This window comes from Epargyreus clarus, unplaced genomic scaffold (genome assembly GCF_041222505.1).
Source record: "Epargyreus clarus isolate Ecla_fem2 unplaced genomic scaffold, WU_Ecla_fem_2.2 ptg000011l, whole genome shotgun sequence".
NCBI classification, from domain to species: domain Eukaryota; kingdom Metazoa; phylum Arthropoda; class Insecta; order Lepidoptera; family Hesperiidae; genus Epargyreus; species Epargyreus clarus.
In genome coordinates this window covers 8011122-8035418 of record NW_027332219.1, presented here as the reverse complement: position 1 = coordinate 8035418, position 24297 = coordinate 8011122, and the positions used below count along the sequence as shown (strand labels likewise).

The following is a 24297-nucleotide window of genomic DNA, read 5'->3' as shown; positions in this document are numbered from 1 at the left end:
TGTCCCAGCATCTGAGTAGATAAAATCGCCTAGCCCTCCAAGTTGATTTGCAGCCTCGAATCGTGTCAGGGACGATGCCACGCTGTCGCAGGACTGAACGAAGTAGGCACGGCCTGTTCTTCCTGAGGAGTCACTATGCACTTCACAAGGCATACGCGGTAACACGACTAGTATAGTTGTCGCCAAACTGCGAGTCCGCTCTGAAGTTGTTGCGAGTAGATCATAAAATTTGCTATGGCGACGCGATTCATTTCTATATTCAGAGCGGACTAGCAGTTTTATGCGGGCTATACGCGTGGAAAACAAGTGAGAACACACAGAACGTTTATATCTCACCAAGAAAGAAGACGACTGGACGCAAGAAGACATTAAAAGAAAACTTTATTGAATTTTTAATCTACCCACTTACAACTTGACAAGGATTGAACAATGATTTGTTATTTTATCCAGCGTTTTAATATACGCAGATACACGAAAATATATTTCTCTAGCCCGCTCCACATTCTCGCGAGAACGCGAGAAAAGCCCGAGAAACGAAAATGTGGAGCCGATACGAATCGAGTTTTTCTCGCGTTCTCGCGAGAATGTGGAGCGGGCTTCTCGGTTAAAAACTTAAAAAAACGACTTAAATATATTTCTTATAGTCTTTTGTGGAACATTTACGTTAAAACAATTGTCATGGATTATGATATGATAAATTGATTTTAAAACCGGTTAGATTTGAAATGCTTTTTAAACGTTTAGTTTGGGTGATAAATGCAAGATTAAGCAACGTCGAACTAAATTCAATAAAAGCAGTTAAGCATTAAAATATAAACAGTATCTTATTATTTACGTCTTCTTGAAGGTAGTCATGTATAAGTATAGTCACATATACAGTACAGAGTAACGATATTACAATTACACGTAAGTAAGTACACACTAGTGATTAGAGGTATTATAACTATATCCCCGTTATTAAACTGTTCTTTCTGAAGTCTCCGACCAGAATGCCGCTCTCTGTTAACTCGAGCGCCGTTATGATATCATCCCCACTTGACATTCCCACTGCATCTGTGTTTGGACTGTAGTAATCAAATGAGTGACTTATTATTTTAAAGTGCTATTATAAAAATGCGATATCATTAATATCCAAGCTTCGTATTAACGACGATAACAATCTCTCATTACAGTCACCAACACCAAAACTCAGACAGCAGTGTGTGCAAGTAGAATAACAAATACCAACAAATGACAACAAATAGTACATTTGCAAACAAGCGCGGTTACGTGCGGTTGGGCTCATCACAGCCGAATACAAATCGTTAATGTGGCTATAGGGTGCGGTTTGCGAATTGTGAAGCTGATTGAATGTTTTCAATGCCTCTAAGCTCAATACATTTTGTTTATTTTATTTTATAATGTAAGAGTAGCAGACGAGCATGCAGTCCACCTGATGGTAAGTGGCTACTGCCGCGCATGGACATCTGTAATCAACCCCAGATAAGATAAGATATTCCTATCTGAGGTCGGCCACAGATGCGCCGCTACCCCTGTGGACTAAGCTGGAACGCCTCGGAAAAGTCTGTCTCCCTTACCACACCCTTCAAACCGGAACACAGCAGCCCCAACACTGCTGTTATTAGGTAGAAATAGGTGTGGCGGTGGTGCCGCCGGAGTCGAACCACAAAGGGTTCTACCACCTTCAATTTTGTTTTTTTTTTATAAAATTGAACGCAAATACATACAGCCAACAAAATATATAAAATGGCTACTGGGTATAGAAATTTATTATGAACGCCAGATTATAGCCTTACCTACCTGTAGGTCGTCACAATTGTGCTACTGGCCTGAAAAGTATCTATATCTTCACTACGCCCTTCATACATCCTTCATACTAGTATACAACCGCTTTTAAAAGGATTATAATTAGACAGAAATAGATGAAGCGATGTTACTCTCAGAGTCGAATGGCTTTCTACGGCGTTAAACCGCAAAAGAAGAAACTCCTCTGTCATAGCTACTACGAGTATAAACATAAACACACAAAGACAACATAAGCGCCCAGATTCGAAACAAAAATCTATAATCATCATTTAAATTATGGGCATTTTTAACTTACTTTTATTATATTTTAATCCACAATGAACAACTTTTGATATATATATATGTTTATATTATACAAATAATAAACCAATTATGGAACATTTCTATAAACAAACAGACATGAGTAAAAAAATAAAATATGACAGTACAAGATAGGCTACTAAAATCCTTGCTAACAGAAATAAGGCGAAATAATTCTGTTTATACAGACGCAGAGGTACTTTAGACAATATTTATCCAAAAAGAAAAAGCTAATAAAACTTTATTTTCCCGCGTCGAGTCTAGACAACAAACCGTGCAAAAATCCATGCCTATCTCCGTGATCCTCTATCACTCTAATATAATTATTGACTTTCAAGAGCTGGGAGACGTAGGGTGTCAATACTATAAATATATTTTAAAACAGAGACATAAAATACAGGCTATATAGCTGTCATTGTTAAGATTTTCATACAAAAATTTCTTCCCGCTTAACATTGATACCATATCCGAATGATTAACGTTTGATATAAGAGTATATTACCAATCCTTACTAATATTATAAATTCGAAAGTAACTCTGTGTGTCTGTCTGTCTGGTTGTCTCTTCTTCAAGCCTAAACCACAGAACCGATTTTAATGAAATTTTGTACAAAGATAGTCTAAAACCCGAGAAAGGACATAAGTTTTTATCCCGGAAATCCTACGGGAACCAGGGATGGCGATCTAAGATCGATTAATTGGAGAATCGATCATTTGGACCAAAAAGTCGATTATTTTAATCGATATTAGTAAGGATTGTATCGTAAACTATGCATTTGATCAAATAACGATCTTTAGCAAAGTTGTTGTCCATGAGCCCACGAAGGTTTCAGAGTTGGTACAACCAATTTTCGCCAGATGGCGCCACTGTCATTCCAATGAAGGTACAAATTTTCAGTTTTATGTATGTTAGTATACACCACCACCACGGCGGCACCACCGCCACACCTATTTCTACCTAATAACAGCAGTGTTAAGCGCTGCTGTGTTCCGGTTTGAAGGGTGTGGTAAGGGAGACAGACTTTTCCGAGGCGTTCCAGCTTAGTCCTCAGGGGTAGCAGCGCATCTGTGGCCGACCTTAGGTAGGAATATCTAATCCTATCTGGGGTTGATTACAGATGTCCATGGGCGGCAGTAGCCACTTACCATCAGGTGGACTGCATGCTCGTCTGCTACTCCTATATTATAAAAAAAAAAAAAAAAGTCATATTATTTTCTTTTAAAAGTGAGCGAAGCCGCGGGCAAAAACTAGTTCGTAATAAGTCGTGAAAGTAACCTTTCTTCCTCATACGGACTATAGTTCTCCTATCCGAGGTCAGACCACAGATAAGTGGCGTTTATTGAGAACTAAGTCGGAACCTGAGATTGAAATGCTGAATTGCCGCAAACTCTAAGCCTCTACAAACGTTTAGCTATCTTTTAACTATAGACTTTTAACATAAAAACTGTTTAATACATTATCAATCCCGTATTCTAAACGTATTATCATACCCACCCTATTCTTAAAAGGACTGGTCGAAGTGCTTTTAGTTGTACAAAGCCCTTAACCTTCCAGAAATCTCCGATGAAATATTTATTGGATTTAAATAGACGGTGGATTTGTGTCGAGTCTCCACCGCCGTGATTCGCCATTTTGACTTATTACAACAGCTTTGGGAGCCCATTCTTAAGTCGAGGTCAAGTGGATATTATAAGTCACCTGTACAAACGGATTATAGTACGTTTTGTTTTATTTACGTATTGAAGGTGGTAGAATCCTTTGTGGTTCGACTCCGGCGGCACCACCGCCACACCTATTTCTACCTAATAACAGCAGTGTTAGGCGCTGCTGTGTTCCAGTTTGAAGGGTGTGGTAAGGGAAACATACTTTTCCGAGGCGTTCCAGCTTAGTCCTCAAGGGTAGCGGCGCATCTGTGGCCGACCTCTAGAAGGAATATCTAATCCTATCAGGGTTTGATTACATATGTCCATGAGCGGCAGTAGCCACTTACCATCAGGTGGACTGCATGCTCGTCTGCTACCCCTATATTATAAAAAAAAATCAAGTGTTCGAAATAGTTGGTTTAATGGAATAAGTTTTAATATTTATTTAGGTCATCAAAATTACAAAGTTATACCTGTGTACCATTACTAATCTATGCTGTGTACTTTATTTTACTCTGTATAAAAGTCCCTGTTCCAGTTCCATGGCCACATAAGGCTACGGTATCTACTGCCTGTCATAAGGGATTTATTCAAATTGCGGTTTCCGAAGATGCGGAAGTCTAATGTGGAAGCTTAAACCGCCCGGCCAGCTAACCCGAGCGGACTTCTGGGACTGAGCGGGCTACGGACGGTTGCATCTGCCGTCGTACACACCAGACGGCGAGCGTCATGCTCACCTGGATGGAACCCGTTGAAACAACAGGCTCAGAGGAGTTTGGTGCCTTCCTTAAATCCCGAAGTCCTCTACGCAGTACCGAAGACAGCCACGGGGAGGTTTTAGTGCGGTAAAAATCCCACTTAATGCCGTGTCGCTCCCAAGGCACTGGATAATTTGTAAAGATTTCCCCTCGAAATCAAAAATAAAAAGGTATTCAGTAATAGTCCTCAGTAGAATTTGAATCGTTTTATATAAAATATTATTTTTATTATATTTTGACGTTGTATTAAATATTTCTGTATGTTATTAATATTTAATAATAAAAACCTCACGTTTACCTACTCTCCTAATTCTATGACAATAAATTTCGCGCCATTTTAACTCAATATGGCGGCCGGAGCACCATCTTATAAAGGTCAAGTGAGTATTAGCGTTTCTGATTGAGAGAAACCATATTGGTTGACAAATTGAATTTGACGTCTTCTAATGTAACAACTTTGCCGAATAAAACCTTTTTAGATCGGCAGAGGGGCACGGTAGATTTAATTTAATAAATACAGGCTTTTGAGATAAAATTCGATTAGATGAAGGATTTCATTAACTAACATACCATGTAGATACGAGTAGGTATAGTCCGCGTCAAACTGCTAGTCCGCTCCGAATATAAAAACGAGTCGCGTAGCAATAGCAAATTGCAGATATTAGCGGGATGAAGACAGCGTGGGTACTAGGACTGAGTAAATATCGGTACTATCCAAAGTACAGGAATCAGATTTTTGCATTTCTTAAGCATCCATGCATCAGTTTTTAAATACTGCTCTTAAGTTTCGGTGGACGGGTCAATACCGGCTGACTTACATATTAAGAGGCGTTCATCTTAATTCAAAGGAGCGGCATGGCACCTGTAATAATGTATGGAGTAAAATACAGAAGTCTATTCGAATTGCTAGAGATAAACTTCGTGTTAATGCCGATTGAATGAGAACATACCTATAGGTATAGCGGGCTACTCACACACCTGCGCAGGGGCAATCTAGGGCTTAAAAGTGGGGATGACCCTTAATTGTGATGTGTAAGTAAGAGCAATTTCCGAAATCGGCCCTGCAGCAGAGTGGCAGAGGCGTGGGATCACCCTTGGTACCTAGATTGCCCCTGCCGCCATAACCTAAACAGGTTGACATACTCTGGACCACTGTACAGCAGGCAAATGTGTAGGGATACTACCGACATACCACGACCGCCATGCGCCCTAGATTGCCCCTGCAGAAGGTGCATGAGTAAACCGTTCAACTTAACAACAAAATTATTATTCCTGTGATAAATGAGTTGCAAAAAAAGATTACCTGTGCACGGAGGTGTCAATGTAGTACCAAATTGATTAAGTTTCCTATTATAAGATATGTTCATTAACTTTAAGTGTTTAGCGATACCAATCGTAATCGTGAACATGAATTTTAATTACTCGTGATTTAAAGTTAATGAAAATTAGCACTGGATAATTGACTTAAATTGATTTGTAATCAAAACTTTGTTTCTTTGATTTCATTAAAGGCGTGATACGGAGTATTTAAGGGGGGATTCTTAGTTTCAAAGCCAAGTCATCATCAAATAAGTCATCATCATGCGGCTTCTTGTGATCATTTTCGCCATCTTGTTAATTTTTGAATCAACTTTAGTTCTTGGCCGAAGGGGAGATCGAGGTAGAGGTCGAGGTCGAGGTCGAGGTAGAAAACTGGCAGCGGTTAGTTTTATTACATTTTATTTTTGACTATTTTATATTAAACCGGTGTACCTTCAGTTTTACATATTTTTGGCAAAAGTAATATACAACTAAGTTATGATGGCTAAGTTATGATGGGTTTAAGGGCTGAATTTTTTTGTTTATAATATAGGAGTAGCAGACGAGCATGCACTCCACCTGATGGTAAGTGGCCACTGCCGCCCATGGACATCTGTAATCAACCCCAGATAGGATTAGATATGTCTACCTGAGGTCGGCCACAGATGCGCCGATACTCATGAGGACTAAGCTGGAACGCCTCGGAAAAGTATATCTCCCTTACCACACCCTTCAAACCAGAACACAGCAGCGTGTAGCACTTCTGTTATAAGGCAGACATAGGTGTGGCGGTGGTGCCGCCACAGTCGAACCACAAAGGATTCTACCATTTCTATTCATTTGGTTGACGCACTCCGTGCTTCAAAATATGTAGCCTGTCCACAGCCCGTCTGTATTTTATTTTATTTGCTTTATTTCCTATCTTTAAATAGGTATTGTTCATATATTATTGAGCAATAATGATGGTTTTATATTTTTTATAACAATTGCATTTTTTTCTTTTTATAAAGGAGGCAGAAGGTGTAAGTATTTGAATATTTTATATTTATTAAAATAAATCTTGCATGTAATATAAAAAGCACATTTAATTCGTATGTTTAAGTAAAGTAATGATTATTGCGTGTTTATGTTAGCGCTTAGTATTTCTGAAGGATTCTATCATATTGCTATGAATATATGAAAATATTATTTAATTTTGTTTATATTTGCATTCTACCAATAACCTATTTTATTTTTATTAGGATGGTGGTACCGAGGCAAGTAGTAAATTTAATTTTAACCTTTTTTTAATAGGTTAAGTTATCATCTTTATTAGTACGTAACCTATACCACCTATAAATAACAGTAGGTACATATAATAATTATAGTTTAAAAACTAAAAACCACGCTAAAATCGTACAAGGAAAATCGTTAATCCTGATTCCTGACGACCCTAATGAGGAGAATGGGATAAAATTATTAAAATTGTGTATTGTCAAAATTCCCATTTGTCTTGATGATTGTCCAAAATTTTAAATTAATCGGACCGTTCAAAGTATTTAAAAATCGAGTTCAAAGATTCCGTTACATACATACAGGTCTAGCTAAAAAAGCGCGGTAATAATGAGCTATAAGAGTTTTAGGTAAGTTAAGTATTACGCTATATACCTACATAATGTATTACTTATTCTTATTCATTTATTTCTTCTGTTTATGTAGATTAATGTTGGGGTAAGTTTATTTTGTTTTATTACTGTTAATTAAACCATGATACATATTTTAATTGGTCCGTTTAATTGAAGTGTGTGGAACACATTCCCAGCAATTCATGTGGTTAAAATACTTCTCACAATCTCATTTTTACTCATATAGTGGTAGTGAACGACTATACAGTCCATATGGTTGGTCATTGCCACCCATAGGCATCTATAATCAATCCGAGATAGTACTGAAGTCCTATATGAGGTCGAGAACAGATTGCTAACTAGCTCCTAATGAAGACTATAAGAATAATATCTCGTATTCCTCAACAATGCAATAAATCAGGAAACGTGGTGATTGTGCCTTCACAGACGAACCACGAAGTATTCAAGTCCAAATTAATTGTACCTAAATATAACCCTGGCTAAAAGAACGTCTACTAGTTTTTTTGACATTTGTGCGAGCTGCTTCGCTGTTTATTGCTAACACCAAGCGTTCCAATTTACTAATGCTTACAACCGACATTACACATGACTTTTGGAGTCGATGTAGAGTGGCATTTATCTATCATTGAGCGTCACTAGTTCCATTTTATACAAAACTAGCTGACCCGGCAAACTTTGTAGTACCTCAAAATCTATTTATCAAATATATTTGATATAAAATATAGCGTATGTTACTCGTAGATAATGTAGCTTTTTTTATGTAGTTAAGAATTTTTAAAATCGGTCCAGTAGTTTTTGAGCCTATTGATTACAACCAAACAAACAAACAAAGTTTTCCTCTTTATAATATTAGTATAGATAGGTTTAAATATGAAATTAAATTATTTCTAATACGCAGGCTGGAGGCAAAATATGTCTCTTGACTCCTATCAAGAAATACTGCATTGGAGAAATGCTAGCGGTAAGGGAAAAATATATTTTTTAATTTTATCTTATTTATATTTCGACGACACGCGTGGTAGTGATCACCAATCACCATACCGGTCTGACGAAAGGTCCCGGGTTCGATCCCCGGCTAGACAGATATCTAAATAATTAATTTAGATTCTTGTTTCTGGGTCTGGGTGTTTATCTGTGTGTGTCCATGGCATCCACTACACAGGAAATCTTATTGTGAGGCTGAGAGTATAGAAAGCTTTTCATATTAAGTCCAATCATATGAAAATGAATATGACATTAACTTTACTCTAAATATAAAAAATAAAACTGTAAAAAAAACCCTGTTTTACAGCGAGTTCCATCAGATTCGGTAACGTATACATTAAGGATATGTAATTTTATAATTTTTAAGTTTATATTATGATATAGTCCGCGTAAAACTGCTAGTCCGCTCTGAATATAGAAATTAATCGCGTCACCATAGCAAATTGTATGACTACACCTGCTCGCAACAACTTCAGAGCGGACTATCAGTTTGGCGCGGACTATACCTAATAGTGACTGCACAATAATGCTTCTTATAGAAAAATCTTTTATTCTTGTCTATCTACACCTACGGAGGGCGTAGAATTACATTTGAACTGTATATAATACCTATTTTACACAATTTACAGGAGTAACGCGGTGACTTCAAAAAGTTTGAAGACAATAAAAATCTGATTTAAAAATGTTTGTTTTACTGGTGCCATTTTTACCCGACAGAGCCCATGGATGTCTATAATCAACCCCAGATAGGATTACATACTCCTACCTGAGGTCGGCCACAGATGCGCCGCTACCCCTGAGGACTAAGCTGAAAGGCCTCGGAGAAGTCTCCCTTACCACACCCTTCAAACCAGAACACAGCAGCGCTTAATACTGCTGTTGTGCATATTTTTGACTGTATTACATTTGGTGAATATTAACTTCATTGTTCCACTGGTCTCTAAAAATATCTAAAATCTAAGTGGCGTATTTATTATTTTTTTTTGGTGCAGAATATGCGAGATAGGTACTCCTCGATACTCGTCTGTTTGCCAATAATCCTCAGTTATTGTTTAAAATATAATAATTCTATTATATTATGAACGAGTGCGGTCCACCTGATAAATTATCACTACCACCCATAGGGATCAGTAATCAACCACAGATAGGAGAGGGTTCAAGCTAGAGCCGGCCACATTACTACACCTTGGGATTAAGTCCGAAACTCTTAACATACGGTTAAAACAAAAACAAAAATTGCGCTTAACACTTCTGTAAATCAAAAAAGGTGACGATGCCTTCAGGGTCCAATAACGAAGGGTATAGTCCGCATACAACTGCTAGACCGCTGTCAATATAGAAATGAATCGCGTCGCCAAAGCAGATTGTATGACTACACCTGCTCGCAACAACTTCAGAGCGGACTAGCAGTTAGGCGCGGATAGTCCGCTCAACATTATACATATATCATAGAAAAATAAAACAAAGTTTCATTTAGATTTATTTATATACAGTCCAAGAAATTTCAATTGCAATACTGTTAACCAAATAATCTTAATTATTTAATACATTGGTATTATATAAGTAGAAAACAAATATTAATTACAAAATAATTGCACTAATACGATCCAATCTGTAATACAAATATGCGATTACTAATTAAAAAATATAAGTACGATTCAAATATTATAATAGTAAGTAGTACATATTCAAATAATATAATAAGCCCATTACTATCCCACTGTTGGGCACCGAGTGAAGGTTTTAAAACATAGATATAGCAGAGTATGGATTACACAACTTTGACAACCGATTTACTCTAAGGCGTGTAGGTTTTTTCACGATATTTTCCTTATTGGAATATGAAAAGATCAAAATCTGTTTTATATCTTGTCTGTCTGTCTGTCTGTATAGTTATTAATCTTAAATGTGTATTAAGTTTGTATTTAATTCATATTAATTGGGTGATTAATATATAAATAAATGCAATTGTATTTTTTATTTTATTTAAATCGACAGAGATCTTTTGCCCATTAATATATCTCAAATACAATTTTTAGAATTAGAAAATATACCATAATTTTCAATCAAAACATATTTAAATACAGATATACTAAATCAAGTTGCATAGATAACAATTATTAATATTTAACGGCTGACTTCATTCTGTCGGTTTTGTGTGACGATGTTCGCGTATTTTAAAATAACGCACTGAAAATGTGACTTCAAAAATCAAACTTTTTAAGAAGAAGCATCAAATTGAATCTTAGAGAGCAAAAAATTATGTAAATTATTAGAATTACTATCAGACTTATCTATTTGGGACTTTGGGATAAAAGTATATAAAAAGGCACCCTTAAATTATGCAATTTGTAATCTATACATATCATAGGTAAATGCAAGACAGTTAAATTCCTTTTTATTTTGTTTTTCAACTAATTTCCTTTTTTATTTGCTAGGTAATGAAAACCTTTCGAGCTATTAATAAATAAATCTTCAATATGGTCAACTTTCGACCATTAAGAGACCACTAACATTATTTTTATAATATAGGAGTAGCAGACGAGCATGCAGTCCACCTGATGGTAAGTGGCTACTGTCGCCCATGGACACCCGTAATCAACCCCAGATAGGATTAGATATTCCTATCTGAAGTCAGCCACAGATGCGCCGCTATCCCTGAGGACTAATTATATTGTGCAATAAATCATTCAATTACATTTAATATTGAACCTAATAAGTAATACTTCACATAAAGAAACTAATATAATTTAATAATTGTATGAAAAGTCTAACAATTCTCGATGTCTTAGCAATAAGAGTATATTATTGGAATGGATTATATTACATTTAAATTAACTAGCCCGCACTCCCAATTTCCGGAGACAACCGAGACCCTGTAATAGAAGAAAATAATAATTTAATATAATTTTATCATAAATATAATAAAAGTGTATTAATAGCAAACAAGCACGAATCATAGTATATGTGGCTGTTACTATGGTCATTTATAATCAACCCCAAATAAGGTTAAACTATATGAGGTTCGCAACTCACTTGTTGCTACCCAGGAGGGCTAATTTGGAACGTTTCATATGAGTGCTTCTCTTTTGCGACACCCCTGGGAATGGGAACAGAATGGGTCCTACTTGAAGCAGATCACACATGCGTTGCCACATATGAGGACTAAGCTGTTATTAATAATCAATCTATCCAATTTTCGTCTACTAAAGATTGAAATTTAACAATGTCAAATAGAAATCGCCTCATTTTTATCTTTGTTGAGGAAAAAAAATGGATAGATTGATTTTTAATAATCGGCGGAACCACACTCTTTCACCGAAACGCGAGAACTGCTTCACGCTAAGAATAGGTGTGGCGGTATAATATTCAAATAATAGAATCCCTCATGCTACACCTATTTTTGTGTAATAACAGCAGGGTTAAGCGTTGCTGCGTTCTGGTTTAAAGGGTGTGATAAGGGAGACATACTTATCGGAGACGAGACGTAGCAGCGCATCTGTGGCCGAGCTAAGGTAGGAATATCTAATCCTATCTGAGGTTGATTACAGATGTCCATGGGCGGCAGCGGCCACTTACGATCAGGTGGACCGCATGCTCGTCTGCTACTTATCTTTATATCTTATGTGCCTGTGTATGTCACTGAACTCCTCCTAAACGACTGGACTGATTTTGATGAAATTGGTTGTGTGTGTTCAAGGGGACTTGAGAATGGTTTAGATTCACAATTTAGTCCGTGGGAAAAGGTTTTTTTAATTAATTTTTAATATGTAAGTAGTTATTGATTATGGAATGTTTCACATTGGATTCGACAGCTATTTTTCATACCCCTAAGTGATAAGGGTTGTTCACCCTTAACATTTTTTTATTTATATGGCAAGACAACGTTTGTCGGGTCAGCTAGTATTATATAAAAATGTATTGGAGTGTAACCCACCTGCTCCTGATACTCCTGGCGCGTGAGCCAGAAGTTGTCTCTGTTCTTGCAGACCTCGGCCAGCACGGCGCCGCCGATGAACACCATGTCCTTGCGCCGCGGCGGGTCCTCGATGCGGATCTTGAATTTCTATACAAAACAAAACAAATTTATATTGATAAAACGATAAAAAATCTTACTACATAAGACAGTTACCCCAAATGCTCGAATTCACATTCGATAGATAATTTCACTCACACACATTCATTCACCTATTAACTAATTCAATTATTAATTATTTCAAAGGAAATTACATACCCATTCAATCACTCATCAACTCGTTCATAATAAAATCACCCCCACATTCTTTCATTCACCAACACATCCTCTTAAAGACTTACACATACACACACATTTTCCTTGCTCACTCACTCATACAAATACCACACTATAATAATTAAAAAAGTCATAATATTGTCGAGATCCATTCACCTAAAATCTCCAACAACAAATATATTTCCTTATTACATGCGCTTCCTCCCTATTTAGGCATAGACAGATATTTCTTATCAATAACAAAGGGTAGTTAACCAACATTAACAGAAAGTTTATAGATGCTTTATGGTACATGATAGAACCACCTGAGAACACTACGTGTAAACTTCTCTACTTACGCGTAGACAGATATATTCTATCAATAACAGAGGGTAGTTATTCAACACACACAGCGAGTTAATCGCAGTCGTTCCTCAGCACCCGCTCGAGGTAGAGCTGTTTGATGTTACATAGTAAACCACCTAAGAGCACTATGTGTAAACTTCTCTACTTACGGGTAGAGATATTTCTTATCAACAGCAGAAGACAGAGTACGCGCCAAACTTCTAGTCCGCTCTGAATATAGAAACGAGTTGCGTCGCAACAGGAAATTGTAGATATCCCCCGGGGCACAGCTGCGTTAGTGTGTCCTTACGTTGCTGCGGTGTATATCGCGTGCTTAAAGGTAAAAGGGCCTATAGCTAAGGGTTAATAGGGATTTATGCTGAAAGGGCACATAATTTTTTTTTTTTTGCCATTCGGTTTGAAATTATCTGAAACGTAAAAAATTTTTAGTTCGGTTTGAAATTATCTTAAGCACGCGATATGCTTATAATTGTTTTCGACCGCATTAGCTCTCTGACTACACCTGCGCTTAGAGCGGACTAGAAGTTTGCTACGGAATATACTTAAACAATACTTACAGAGAGTTTATCGCAATCGTTCCTCAGCACCCGCTCGAAGTAGAGTTGCTTGATAGTACATGGTAGAACCACCAGAGAGCACTATGATATTTCTCTCTATAAAAGAGAGTAGTTAAACAATACTCACAGCAAGTTTATCGCAGTCGTTCCTCAGCACTCGCTCGAGGTAGAGCTGTTTGATCTCTCGCTCCAATCTCGAGGGTAGGCCGGGGTACATGGTAGAACCACCGGAGAGCACTATGTGCTTGTAGAGCTCGTTACGCATGTCTATGTCCGCTGCCTGTAAGGATTTTTTTAGCGTAGAAGTATGGTAAAATTAAATTTCGGTTTATAAAAAATAAACAAGCGATTAAATTTGAAAGGTGGTAAAATCAGTATGGTTCGACTGAGAAGGCACCACCTTTTTCTAGCGTGAAGCTAAATATAGCGTAAAGCTGAAAATCGTGAATGCCAGCTGCCATACATATGTAGCGACTATCTTAATACTCAGAAGTGACAACGTATCTGCTGTAATCGACTTCGCACATTACTTCGGTTCTATATGGAGTTGGGTACATATTTCCATGGGCAGCAGTGACCACTTACCATTGGACGGACTGCAAGCTTTTTTGCTACTTCATTTTAATACAAAAGTAACGAAGTCAGAATGTCTTATGTGTAATTTTAATAAAAAGTCCTCAATGAACAAACCACAAAAATTCAATTTCCCAAATGGAATTCATTTTTTTAAATTCGAATAAAAAATAAATTTTCTAAATTCCGTTAAAAAATCAATTTTGTTAATACCATTAAAAATTCAATTTTCTAATTTCCGTTAAAAAATCCATTTTGTTAATTCATTCATTTTGTTAATCCATTAATAATTAAATTTTCTAAATTCCGTTAAAAAATCCATTTTGTAAATACCATTAAATATTCAATTTTCTAAATTCCATTAAAAAATCAATTTTCTAAATTCAATAAAAAATCAATTTTATAAATTCAATTAAAAATTTCTAATTATTATTAGCCTGATATAATATATAATATTTTTTATTAGCCTTATATCCACACAAAAACTCACCTGGATAGTATTAAAGACCAGTTCAGCGATCCCCTGTCCTTCCACGTTGATGAGATGCGGCTGGAACAGCGCCTCGGGGGCTTCGAACCTCTCACCACCCACTTTGATCACACGACCGTCCGGTAACTGAAAATAATATAAGCATTATGAGGAAAATGTCATAAGTCCCATAGTCTGACTAGTAATTATCACACAAAAGGCATTGTCAATTTTGTATCAGTATTTGATTTGTAATATACAGACTATATATAAGTCGAACATAAAATCATAAATCCCTGGAGAACAAAATGTCCGTTTTGAATTGTTTAAAACATTTGGCTATAAACAATCGATGATATTATTTAAATAAAATAATGGCGGGAACTTAGCTGTAAACCTATTATGAAAAAGAAATATTTTCTTAAAAGATTTAATTTCTCATTTATAATTGCTTCCCAGAAATCGAATACCCATGGCGCAATATCACAGTGTGTGCGTATGTTTTCTTTTTTTTTTCAAAATTAACTTGTTGGATTCCCCAGTTAGGAAAAACAATTTTTAAAAATCGAATAACGCAGTGTTTATTAATATTCAAAATCAGCCTTGTAAGTCGTATTGTCTTTCAGAAATTTTCACTATACCTTATTCTTTCAAATTTGATCATCCACGCCCAATGAAAAAAATCACAACGTCTTGGAATCGAAACCACAACCCCATACAACAAAAGCACTCACAACATAAGGCTCCACGAGCACAGTGGTCTCCCATGCCAGTCTTTGCTCCTGTTCGATGTTGTAGCCGATGTAGCAGAGTTTCTCCTTCATCATCCGCACTGTCTCGAAGTCAGCTGAGTGGTTGAAGGCATAACCACGGAGTAGGAGGAGCTATGGGTAATATGATTTATCTATTTAATCAATACAATGGACATTAAGAAATAAATTGTTTAGCTGTATGTCCACCCGTCACAGGACTCTATCTCCTATACCGTAATAGATAGACACTGGAATTTTTAGAGTATGTATAAAGGTGGCCGCTATAACAACAATAACAAATATACTGAAGGTCGTAGAACCCTTTGTGGTTCAACTCCGGCGGCACCACCGCCACACCTATTTCTACCTAATAACAGCAGTGTCAGGCGCTGCTGTGTTCCGGTTTGAAGGGTGTGGTAAGGGAGACAGACTTTTCTGAGGCGTTCCAGCTTAGTCCTCAGGGGTAGCAGCGCATCTGTGGCCAACCTCAGGTAGGAATATCTAATCTTATCTGGGGTTGATTACAAATGTCCATGGGCGGCAGTAGCCACTTACCATCAGGTGGACTGCATGCTCGTCTTCTACTCCTATAAACTCCTATAAATATAAAAACATGTACAGTCGAATTGACAAACCGTCTCCTTTTATGATTGAAGTTGATATATACTCGTATAACTATTTAAACAAAAACCGACTTACATTCTGTTGTGATTGTAATTGTTAGGTTAAGATCAAACCCTTTAACATCTATAATACCTCGTGTTGATTCCTTACCTTAATAAGATATCTAGTGATATCTCTGCCGGCGATGTCCAATCGCCGCGTGAGGTGAGGTAGTGCGAACTCTTCGTACACCGGACAGATGTGAGTAACACCATCGCCTGTTTGACAAAAATTAAATATAATAAATATTACAATGTATCTGTAGAAAATATATCTTTTAGTGGCGTTTGACAGAGGCTGTCACTAACGCCCTATATTAATAATCAATGTATCCTACCACAGATAGAATTTAGACAATTCTGGCATATTAGAAATTGTCAAATTCCCATCTTTGCTACATACAAACTGGATAGATGTGTTATTAAATAACTGACGTAGATTATTAAGTTCCAGGATCTTAGCAAGAGAGTCTTCCTTTCTTAATTAGACATGATTGCACACCATTGTAATATGTATCAACTTCTATTGCTGTGTTCCATCAGATCTGTGTGTACCACATTCTAGCAATAAATTTAATTTCATTTGAGGGTCTCTCCATTTGTGGAACGATTTGTGGCCGATTACAAATAAATATACAGTAACTATTTCTAAAATATATGACATACCTGAATCTACAACGACACCGGATATAAGGCCTTGTGCGTACAGAGTGAGAACAGCTTGAATAGCTATGTATGCACTGTCGAAACCATATTTTTCAAACATAACCTGAAAGAAATTTATATTTAGGTATTTATGCAATGTCGATAATGCTAAAAGAATAATATTAATTATACCAAATTACAACAAATGTATACCATATAATTGTAGTAATTTTATTTTTAGGTATATGGTATGATACAATGTAACCAAATAATAATACAGAGTGATTATTTTATTATATTCAGAATTTTTCTTAAGCCAAACCTTATTCTTAATCTTCCCTTCAGATGAAAACTTTTTTCTGTGAAAGGGTTCCCTAAAAAATACCCTAACGAAAAGCTAAGCTACGTAACATATTGTCTGTATGTCGCTTATTAGTTATTATAAAACTAAACATTATTTATATTATGCAAAGAATACAATCATGATTACCTCAATCATCTTCTCCCTGTTCTTAGTGGGGTTCATGGGTGGTTCAGTGAGCAGGATCTTGGTGTCCTTGGGGTCCACATTCATCTTGCTGGGACCAAACGTGTAGTCCCATACGTGACACATATCCTCCCAGTTTCGTACCACCTGGAAACATATTTTTTATATATTTTTTTTGACTACACACACACATGGAGTAATCTGAAACTATACGGAGTAGTGAGAAATGTTGGAAGGGCTTAAAAGCCGATTTTGATAAAAGCTAATAATAGATTGTTACACTAAAAAAATGCATTCGCCTTTTCGGGAATCAAACAAGTTCATTTTGAAAAAGAATCTCCGAAAAACACCCAAAAAGTTTTCGGTATCAGTAAGTTTCAGGGAAGACTAGTACTAGATGATGACTGCTCACCAATGAGATATTAAAATAATATTATAATAATAACTTATAAAATGTAAACCATTTACATAATTATTGAAATATCAAAGCCCATTAGCGTAGCGCCCCTCAAAACTCATAAAATGTTTTACTACTGTGTGGAATCGCCAAGAGGGGCCCTCCCCTAAACATGCAAAAACTGCTCCATGTCGACTGAAATCAGTCATCGGTTGATGACACCCTTGGCCCAAATCCTGTTTCTTTAATATATAATGTAAATAGCAGACGAGTATGCAGTCCACCTGATATTAAGTAGCTACTGCTAAAATACTCACTCCATTCTCCATAGGATAGCTGACTTCAAGCATAGAACGTAATTGGGACGCCTCATCGCCAACCATCAAATCCTGAAAAGAGGATGACATTACACTTCTGTCAAGTGACATTTGCACCATTAGTAGTCCACGCCAAACTGCCAGTCCGCTCCGAATATAGACACGAGTCGCGTCGCAATAGAAAATTGTAGACATTAGCGGGCGAAGACAGCGCCCCCTCCGCTGCCCGCTGCTGACACCTGCGCATTAACTTCAGAGCGGACTTGAAGTTTGGCGCGGTATATACAATCAATACAAAACAAAAGTGATGCTGTTAATGAAACAAAAATATTCAAGGCTTGTATGTATTGTCTCGCTAAAGGTCTTCGGGTCGCGCTCAGAAGCGTCCGTGACATAAGTGCTACAAAAAGGAAAAATTACTACAATGGCAGATTTATTTTACTGTAAGCAACAAGCCCAATATGAATATCGATTTATTACCAAAACTAAAATAATTTACTAGAAAATAAACTGTCTTGTCATCTTTTTTATAATATAACAACTTCATAAGTAGAAGATATCCTGCTGTTTATAAAAAGTCTAAGGGATATGAACCTAAAATTGTGATCCATATCCTGCTGTACTAAGGATTGACGATATATATTTATATATATATATATATATATATATATATATATATATATATATATATATATATATATCGTTTTTGTTGTATTACTAGCTGCGCTTTGAGGCTTCATTCACTTAGGATTGTATTAGTTTTATGGACAGACATATAGTACTTATATGACATATTTTATAGGCTTATACCAAAAACACTATCATAATTAATCAAACCAAAGGTAAATCTTTATTTTTACACAATTTCATAGATTAGTAAAGATTACTCACTCCTAACAAGAAAATGTAACCAGTTTTGAGAATTGAAATAGTTGTGTAAAAAAGTTTTGTCATGTCTCCATGCTAAAATGTCCCTAAAATATTTGAAATAATTATTTATTTATTATGTAAATTACGCAGTATTAGTCATTTATTCGTAAATTTTCTTTTAAAATGTTTTTATTTGTCAAGAATTCAAAAAAAGAACTTACTAATAAGCCGTTTGTGGCTTCATTCAATTTCAAGGCGGTGAAGTATCTTTCTTATCTCTAATCCATGCACAATTTAGGCATTTTATATAGCTGTGATGAAAATGAACAGCTGTAAAACTTAGGATTATAATGTGACCATATTGACAATGTTATTATGTAGTTTATATTTCTTATGTTTTAAATAATAGATTGGAAATTTTATTTTGAAGAATCGCATCACACACACAGAAATTTACAGCTTTATTTTACGTATGTCCATATCCACATCCATGTATATATTAGTAAAGTACTAGAAAATTATATAAGTTATTACAACTATTAGCAATGCTACGCTGAACATCACAAACATTATTAGAATAAGAATACTTCATACGATAGCTTTAGTTTACAATTATTGTTTTGTATATTTTTACTTCTGTAACATGAAGCATTTTTATAGGTTTTAAAATTTGGTGCTGATTGATTATAGGACTCTAATGTCTATTAGGTGTGATCATTAAAGAGAAAGGTTAAGACATTATCTAAATGTTATCTATACTAATATTATAAAGAGGAAAACTTTGTTTGGTTGTAATGAATAGGCTCAAAAACTACTGGACCGATTTTAAAAATTCTTTCACCATTCGAAAGCTACATTATCCACAAGTAACATAGGCTATATTTTATATGATATATATTTGACGAGTAGATTTTGAGGCGGTACAAAGTTCGCCAGGTCAGCTAGTAAATTATTAAAGGGACACCTTCAAAAAAACTTCAAATTCAAAATCATTATTTTTAGAAGAAAATATTGTTTTAAATAATGGTACAAGTTATTCATGTAATTTGAATAACAAAAGGCTGTTTTACCTTATGTATAAATAATATACAAGTAAATTTAGTATTTTACTTCCTTCCCCTGCTAATGATTATGGTGGTTAAATGTGGTAATTTACATTTTCAGTTCAATCCCAGTGATATATTTAGTAAAACCATAGAAAAATCATCATTTTCAATGTTTTACTTTTTAATATGTATATAAAAAAATGTATATATAAATTTAATATGTATATTCGCCCGCATTTTAAAGAAATAATATGACATACATAAAATGGAATATTTGTTCCTGCATTGGAATGACAGTAGTGCCATCTGTCGAAAATTGGTCTTACCAACTCCCAAACCCTCGTGGGCTCTTGGACAACAACTTTGCTAAAGATCATCACTTGATCGTTGAATGCATAGTTTCCGATTCTATAACTACTTACGAATTAAAAATTAATTAAAAAAACCTTTTCCCACGGACTAAATTGTGAATCTAAACCATTCTCAAGTCCCCTTGAACACACACAACAAATTTCATCAAAATCAGTCCAGTCCTTTAGGAGGAGTTCAGTGACATACACACGCACATAAGAAATATATATATATATATATATATGTGTTCAAGGGGACTTGAGAATGGTTTAGATTCACAATTTAGTCCGTGGGAAAAGGTTTTTTTAATTAATTTTTAATTCGTAAGTAGTTATAGAATCGGAAACTATGCATTCAACGATCAAGTGATGATCTTTAGCAAAGTTGTTGTCCAAGAGCCCACGAGGGTTTGGGAGTTGGTAAGACCAATTTTCGACAGATGGCACTACTGTCATTCCAATGCAGGAACAAATATTCCATTTTATGTATGTCATATTATTTCTTTAAAATGCGGGCGAATATACATATTAAATTTATATATACATTTTTTTATATACATATTAAAAAGTAAAACATTGAAAATGATGATTTTTCTATGGTTTTACTAAATATATCACTGGGATTGAACTGAAAATGTAAATTACCACATTTAACCACCATAATCATTAGCAGGGGAAGGAAGTAAAATACTAAATTTACTTGTATATTATTTATACATAAGGTAAAACAGCCTTTTGTTATTCAAATTACATGAATAACTTGTACCATTATTTAAAACAATATTTTCTTCTAAAAATAATGATTTTGAATTTGAAGTTTTTTTGAAGGTGTCCCTTTAATAATTTACTAGCTGACCTGGCGAACTTTGTACCGCCTCAAAATCTACTCGTCAAATATATATCATATAAAATATAGCCTATGTTACTTGTGGATAATGTAGCTTTCGAATGGTGAAAGAATTTTTAAAATCGGTCCAGTAGTTTTTGAGCCTATTCATTACAACCAAACAAAGTTTTCCTCTTTATAATATTAGTATAGATAACATTTAGATAATGTCTTAACCTTTCTCTTTAATGATCACACCTAATAGACATTAGAGTCCTATAATCAATCAGCACCAAATTTTAAAACCTATAAAAATGCTTCATGTTACAGAAGTAAAAATATACAAAACAATAATTGTAAACTAAAGCTATCGTATGAAGTATTCTTATTCTAATAATGTTTGTGATGTTCAGCGTAGCATTGCTAATAGTTGTAATAACTTATATAATTTTCTAGTACTTTACTAATATATACATGGATGTGGATATGGACATACGTAAAATAAAGCTGTAAATTTCTGTGTGTGTGATGCGATTCTTCAAAATAAAATTTCCAATCTATTATTTAAAACATAAGAAATATAAACTACATAATAACATTGTCAATATGGTCACATTATAATCCTAAGTTTTACAGCTGTTCATTTTCATCACAGCTATATAAAATGCCTAAATTGTGCATGGATTAGAGATAAGAAAGATACTTCACCGCCTTGAAATTGAATGAAGCCACAAACGGCTTATTAGTAAGTTCTTTTTTTGAATTCTTGACAAATAAAAACATTTTAAAAGAAAATTTACGAATAAATGACTAATACTGCGTAATTTACATAATAAATAAATAATTATTTCAAATATTTTAGGGACATTTTAGCATGGAGACATGACAAAACTTTTTTACACAACTATTTCAATTCTCAAAACTGGTTACATTTTCTTGTTAGGAGTGAGTAATCTTTACTAATCTATGAAATTGTGTAAAAATAAAGATTTACCTTTGGTTTGATTAATTATGATAGTGTTTTTGGTATAAGCCTATAAAATATGTCATATAAGTACTATATGTCTGTCCATAAAACTAATACAATCCTAAGTGAATGAAGCCTCAAAGCGCAGCTAGTAATACATAGCTATGATAATATAGAAGTTTGCAAAACTTAAATATAAGCAAAAATTATCTTCTACAGCTGGTCTACTCATCTATGTTACCTGCACTATTTCTGGGTCAAACGTCTGGCCAGCGTGAAATGTTAATAATATTTATATTTAGAACATTTCCTTTTGTGGCTTTGTTTCAGAACTTTTTTTTTCCGTAAAATATCATTCCTGACACGGAAGGAAGTGAATGGGAATCTTTATGACTGAAATAAGGATTTCCATAATTGTGTTTAACGTTTTTAAGCCATTCTGTATAACATTATTGACTTTTTTAGACACTTTCATTCAGTTAGCTTTGTGAAAATTTAATCTAGGTTGAATTACCCTGAATTTTTGATTATACAGAATTTTTAATTGATACCAAAGACCAAACCAAAGTACGCGCAATTGTTATTATTATGATTTTGGAGTTTAAAATTGCACAGAATTAGGTTTTTCTTTGATGAACTATTTTTATCTCTTAATTCTTACTTCAGAGTATATCTTTCAATACCTACAAACAGTGTTAGTTAGAATTTGTTATTAAATATTTCACTAAAACATAATTTTAAAACAATTCTACCAATCAGTAGATACATTTCTGCCAAATGCTTATCAATAGAAGAATTAGAGATAATCTTTAACAATTTGGTTAATAAAATTTGGAAAACATAAAATCATTGCAGCCACAACAAAAACGAACATAACATCGATATTACAAACAATTATTTAACAATTTTTTAAACAATTTTGTTAAATCGCATGCGTTTAGTTGGCAAATGTATAACACATTTTTATCAAACATGCTTTTAAACCTACACTTACTCCAATATTTATACCCTGGAAAATAGTAAATCACTTTTATATATCTGTATAAAGAAATCATATAGACCTGTGAATAAAAATATGTTGTCTATACTTGTAGCCCCACATTAGAGTCGTAACCCTGTAGTGTTCTATGAACACACACAAAGATATCTACATCAACACCCAGACCCAAGACAGTATTATTAATTTGTATATACAATTTGTCAGCCACAAATCATTAAGAAGTGTGATTATTTTATTTATTTCAATGACTGGTTGATAATAGTCAGAATACCATTCCACATAAGGTCCCTAGAATTAAACATAACACATAAGTTTACACATAAGGTCCCTAGCACACATCAAATTGAGGAAAATTACTATTTTTTAGGGGATGTTTCTATGCACCTTTCCTGTTATGTGCAAGAGACCCACAAAATAGCTAGTGAATACTAGTGTAGGGTTGTGTTGTAGAAAGCGTTATTTCTTACTCATTATGATGACTAATAAACAGACAGTAGATACAACCTATAGTACCAATTTATTGACATTTTAGTAGATATCTCTCCAAAGATATCTGAGTGACTGCTTATAAATATTCAGGATATCCTTCATTTTCATATTAAACAGTAAAGGAAGACCGGATAAGAATATTAGGACATTAAGAATAGCTTATAAAGGTAACACACCTTGACATCAATATCACCGATTTTATTCTCCGCCCTGATGATGGGCCTGCCGACCATCGAGGGGAAGATAAACGCCGGGAAGTTACTGCCAGCGTATCCGCATTTAACGAACTGTAACAATATTGAGCGATGAATCAATCGGTTATCAGTATCATTGCAATGAAACACAAATTTGAGAGACACTTACACCCGTGCCGTTGTCGCAAACGATAACTTTCCTTCCTTGGTCATCCATTTTTGGATCTTTATTGTTTTTGAAACGAAATACACTGTATTTTCACTTTATTTTATTAAAATGCAATCACTTAGAACAATGATGATAACTGCCCCCCTCTAAGCGCCACTACCTCCTCTACTATTTTTATCTATGCCTCTCCTCTCATGTCAATACGTAACATAGATGACAAATATCGTGATATTTTATATAATTATGAACCTTATTGTAAATATGTGAGAGCGGTTTTTAAACTTTACAAAAATGACACGCCTTTTGGAATTTTTGACATATTTTTTTTCAAAGTAGTGCTACAATTCAAGCTATTTGATCTTATATAACCATATGTACAATTTTATAGAAAAGTAATGAATAAATAATAAAAGAAAAATGGTATCATGTATAAAATTATCTATCATTAATAATTTTATTTTCTTCAAATAAAACTTAAATTCCAAGAAGCCACGACTATATTTCGAGTTATAAAA

At 34.8% G+C, this 24297-nt stretch overlaps 1 protein-coding gene across 2 annotated transcripts; it reads right to left on the bottom strand.

Moving 5' to 3' along the window:
• Nucleotides 1-10833: 10833 nt before the first annotated feature.
• Nucleotides 10834-23959, bottom strand: Arp2 (Actin-related protein 2). Of its 2 annotated transcripts, XM_073077917.1 has the most exons (12): nucleotides 23783-23959; nucleotides 23596-23706; nucleotides 22172-22195; nucleotides 17872-17943; nucleotides 17161-17304; nucleotides 16692-16794; nucleotides 16138-16244; nucleotides 15346-15495; nucleotides 14633-14758; nucleotides 13697-13849; nucleotides 12353-12481; nucleotides 10834-11291 (listed from the first exon to the last, which is right to left on the bottom strand). In XM_073077917.1, the coding sequence occupies exons 1-12, from the start codon at nucleotides 23828-23830 to the stop codon at nucleotides 11250-11252; spliced, it is 1209 nt and encodes a 402-aa protein (XP_072934018.1). In that variant the 5' UTR covers nucleotides 23831-23959; the 3' UTR covers nucleotides 10834-11249. The 2 variants fall into 2 exon arrangements, with proteins under 2 accessions (XP_072934018.1, XP_072934019.1); XM_073077918.1 differs by lacking the exon at nucleotides 22172-22195.
• Nucleotides 23960-24297: the final 338 nt, after the last annotated feature.

Excerpts from the sequence above, each read along its gene's own strand:
- Arp2 (XM_073077917.1), bottom strand. The coding sequence starts at position 23,830 with ATGGATGACCAAGGAAGGAAAGTTATCGTTTGCGACAACGGCACGGGT. Across the intron at positions 17,305-17,871 it reads GCTATCCTATGGAGAATGGA|GTGGTACGAAACTGGGAGGA; the intron begins GTGAGTATTTTA and ends ATATGTTTCCAG. Across the intron at positions 16,795-17,160 it reads ACAGGGAGAAGATGATTGAG|GTTATGTTTGAAAAATATGG; the intron begins GTAATCATGATT and ends AATTTCTTTCAG.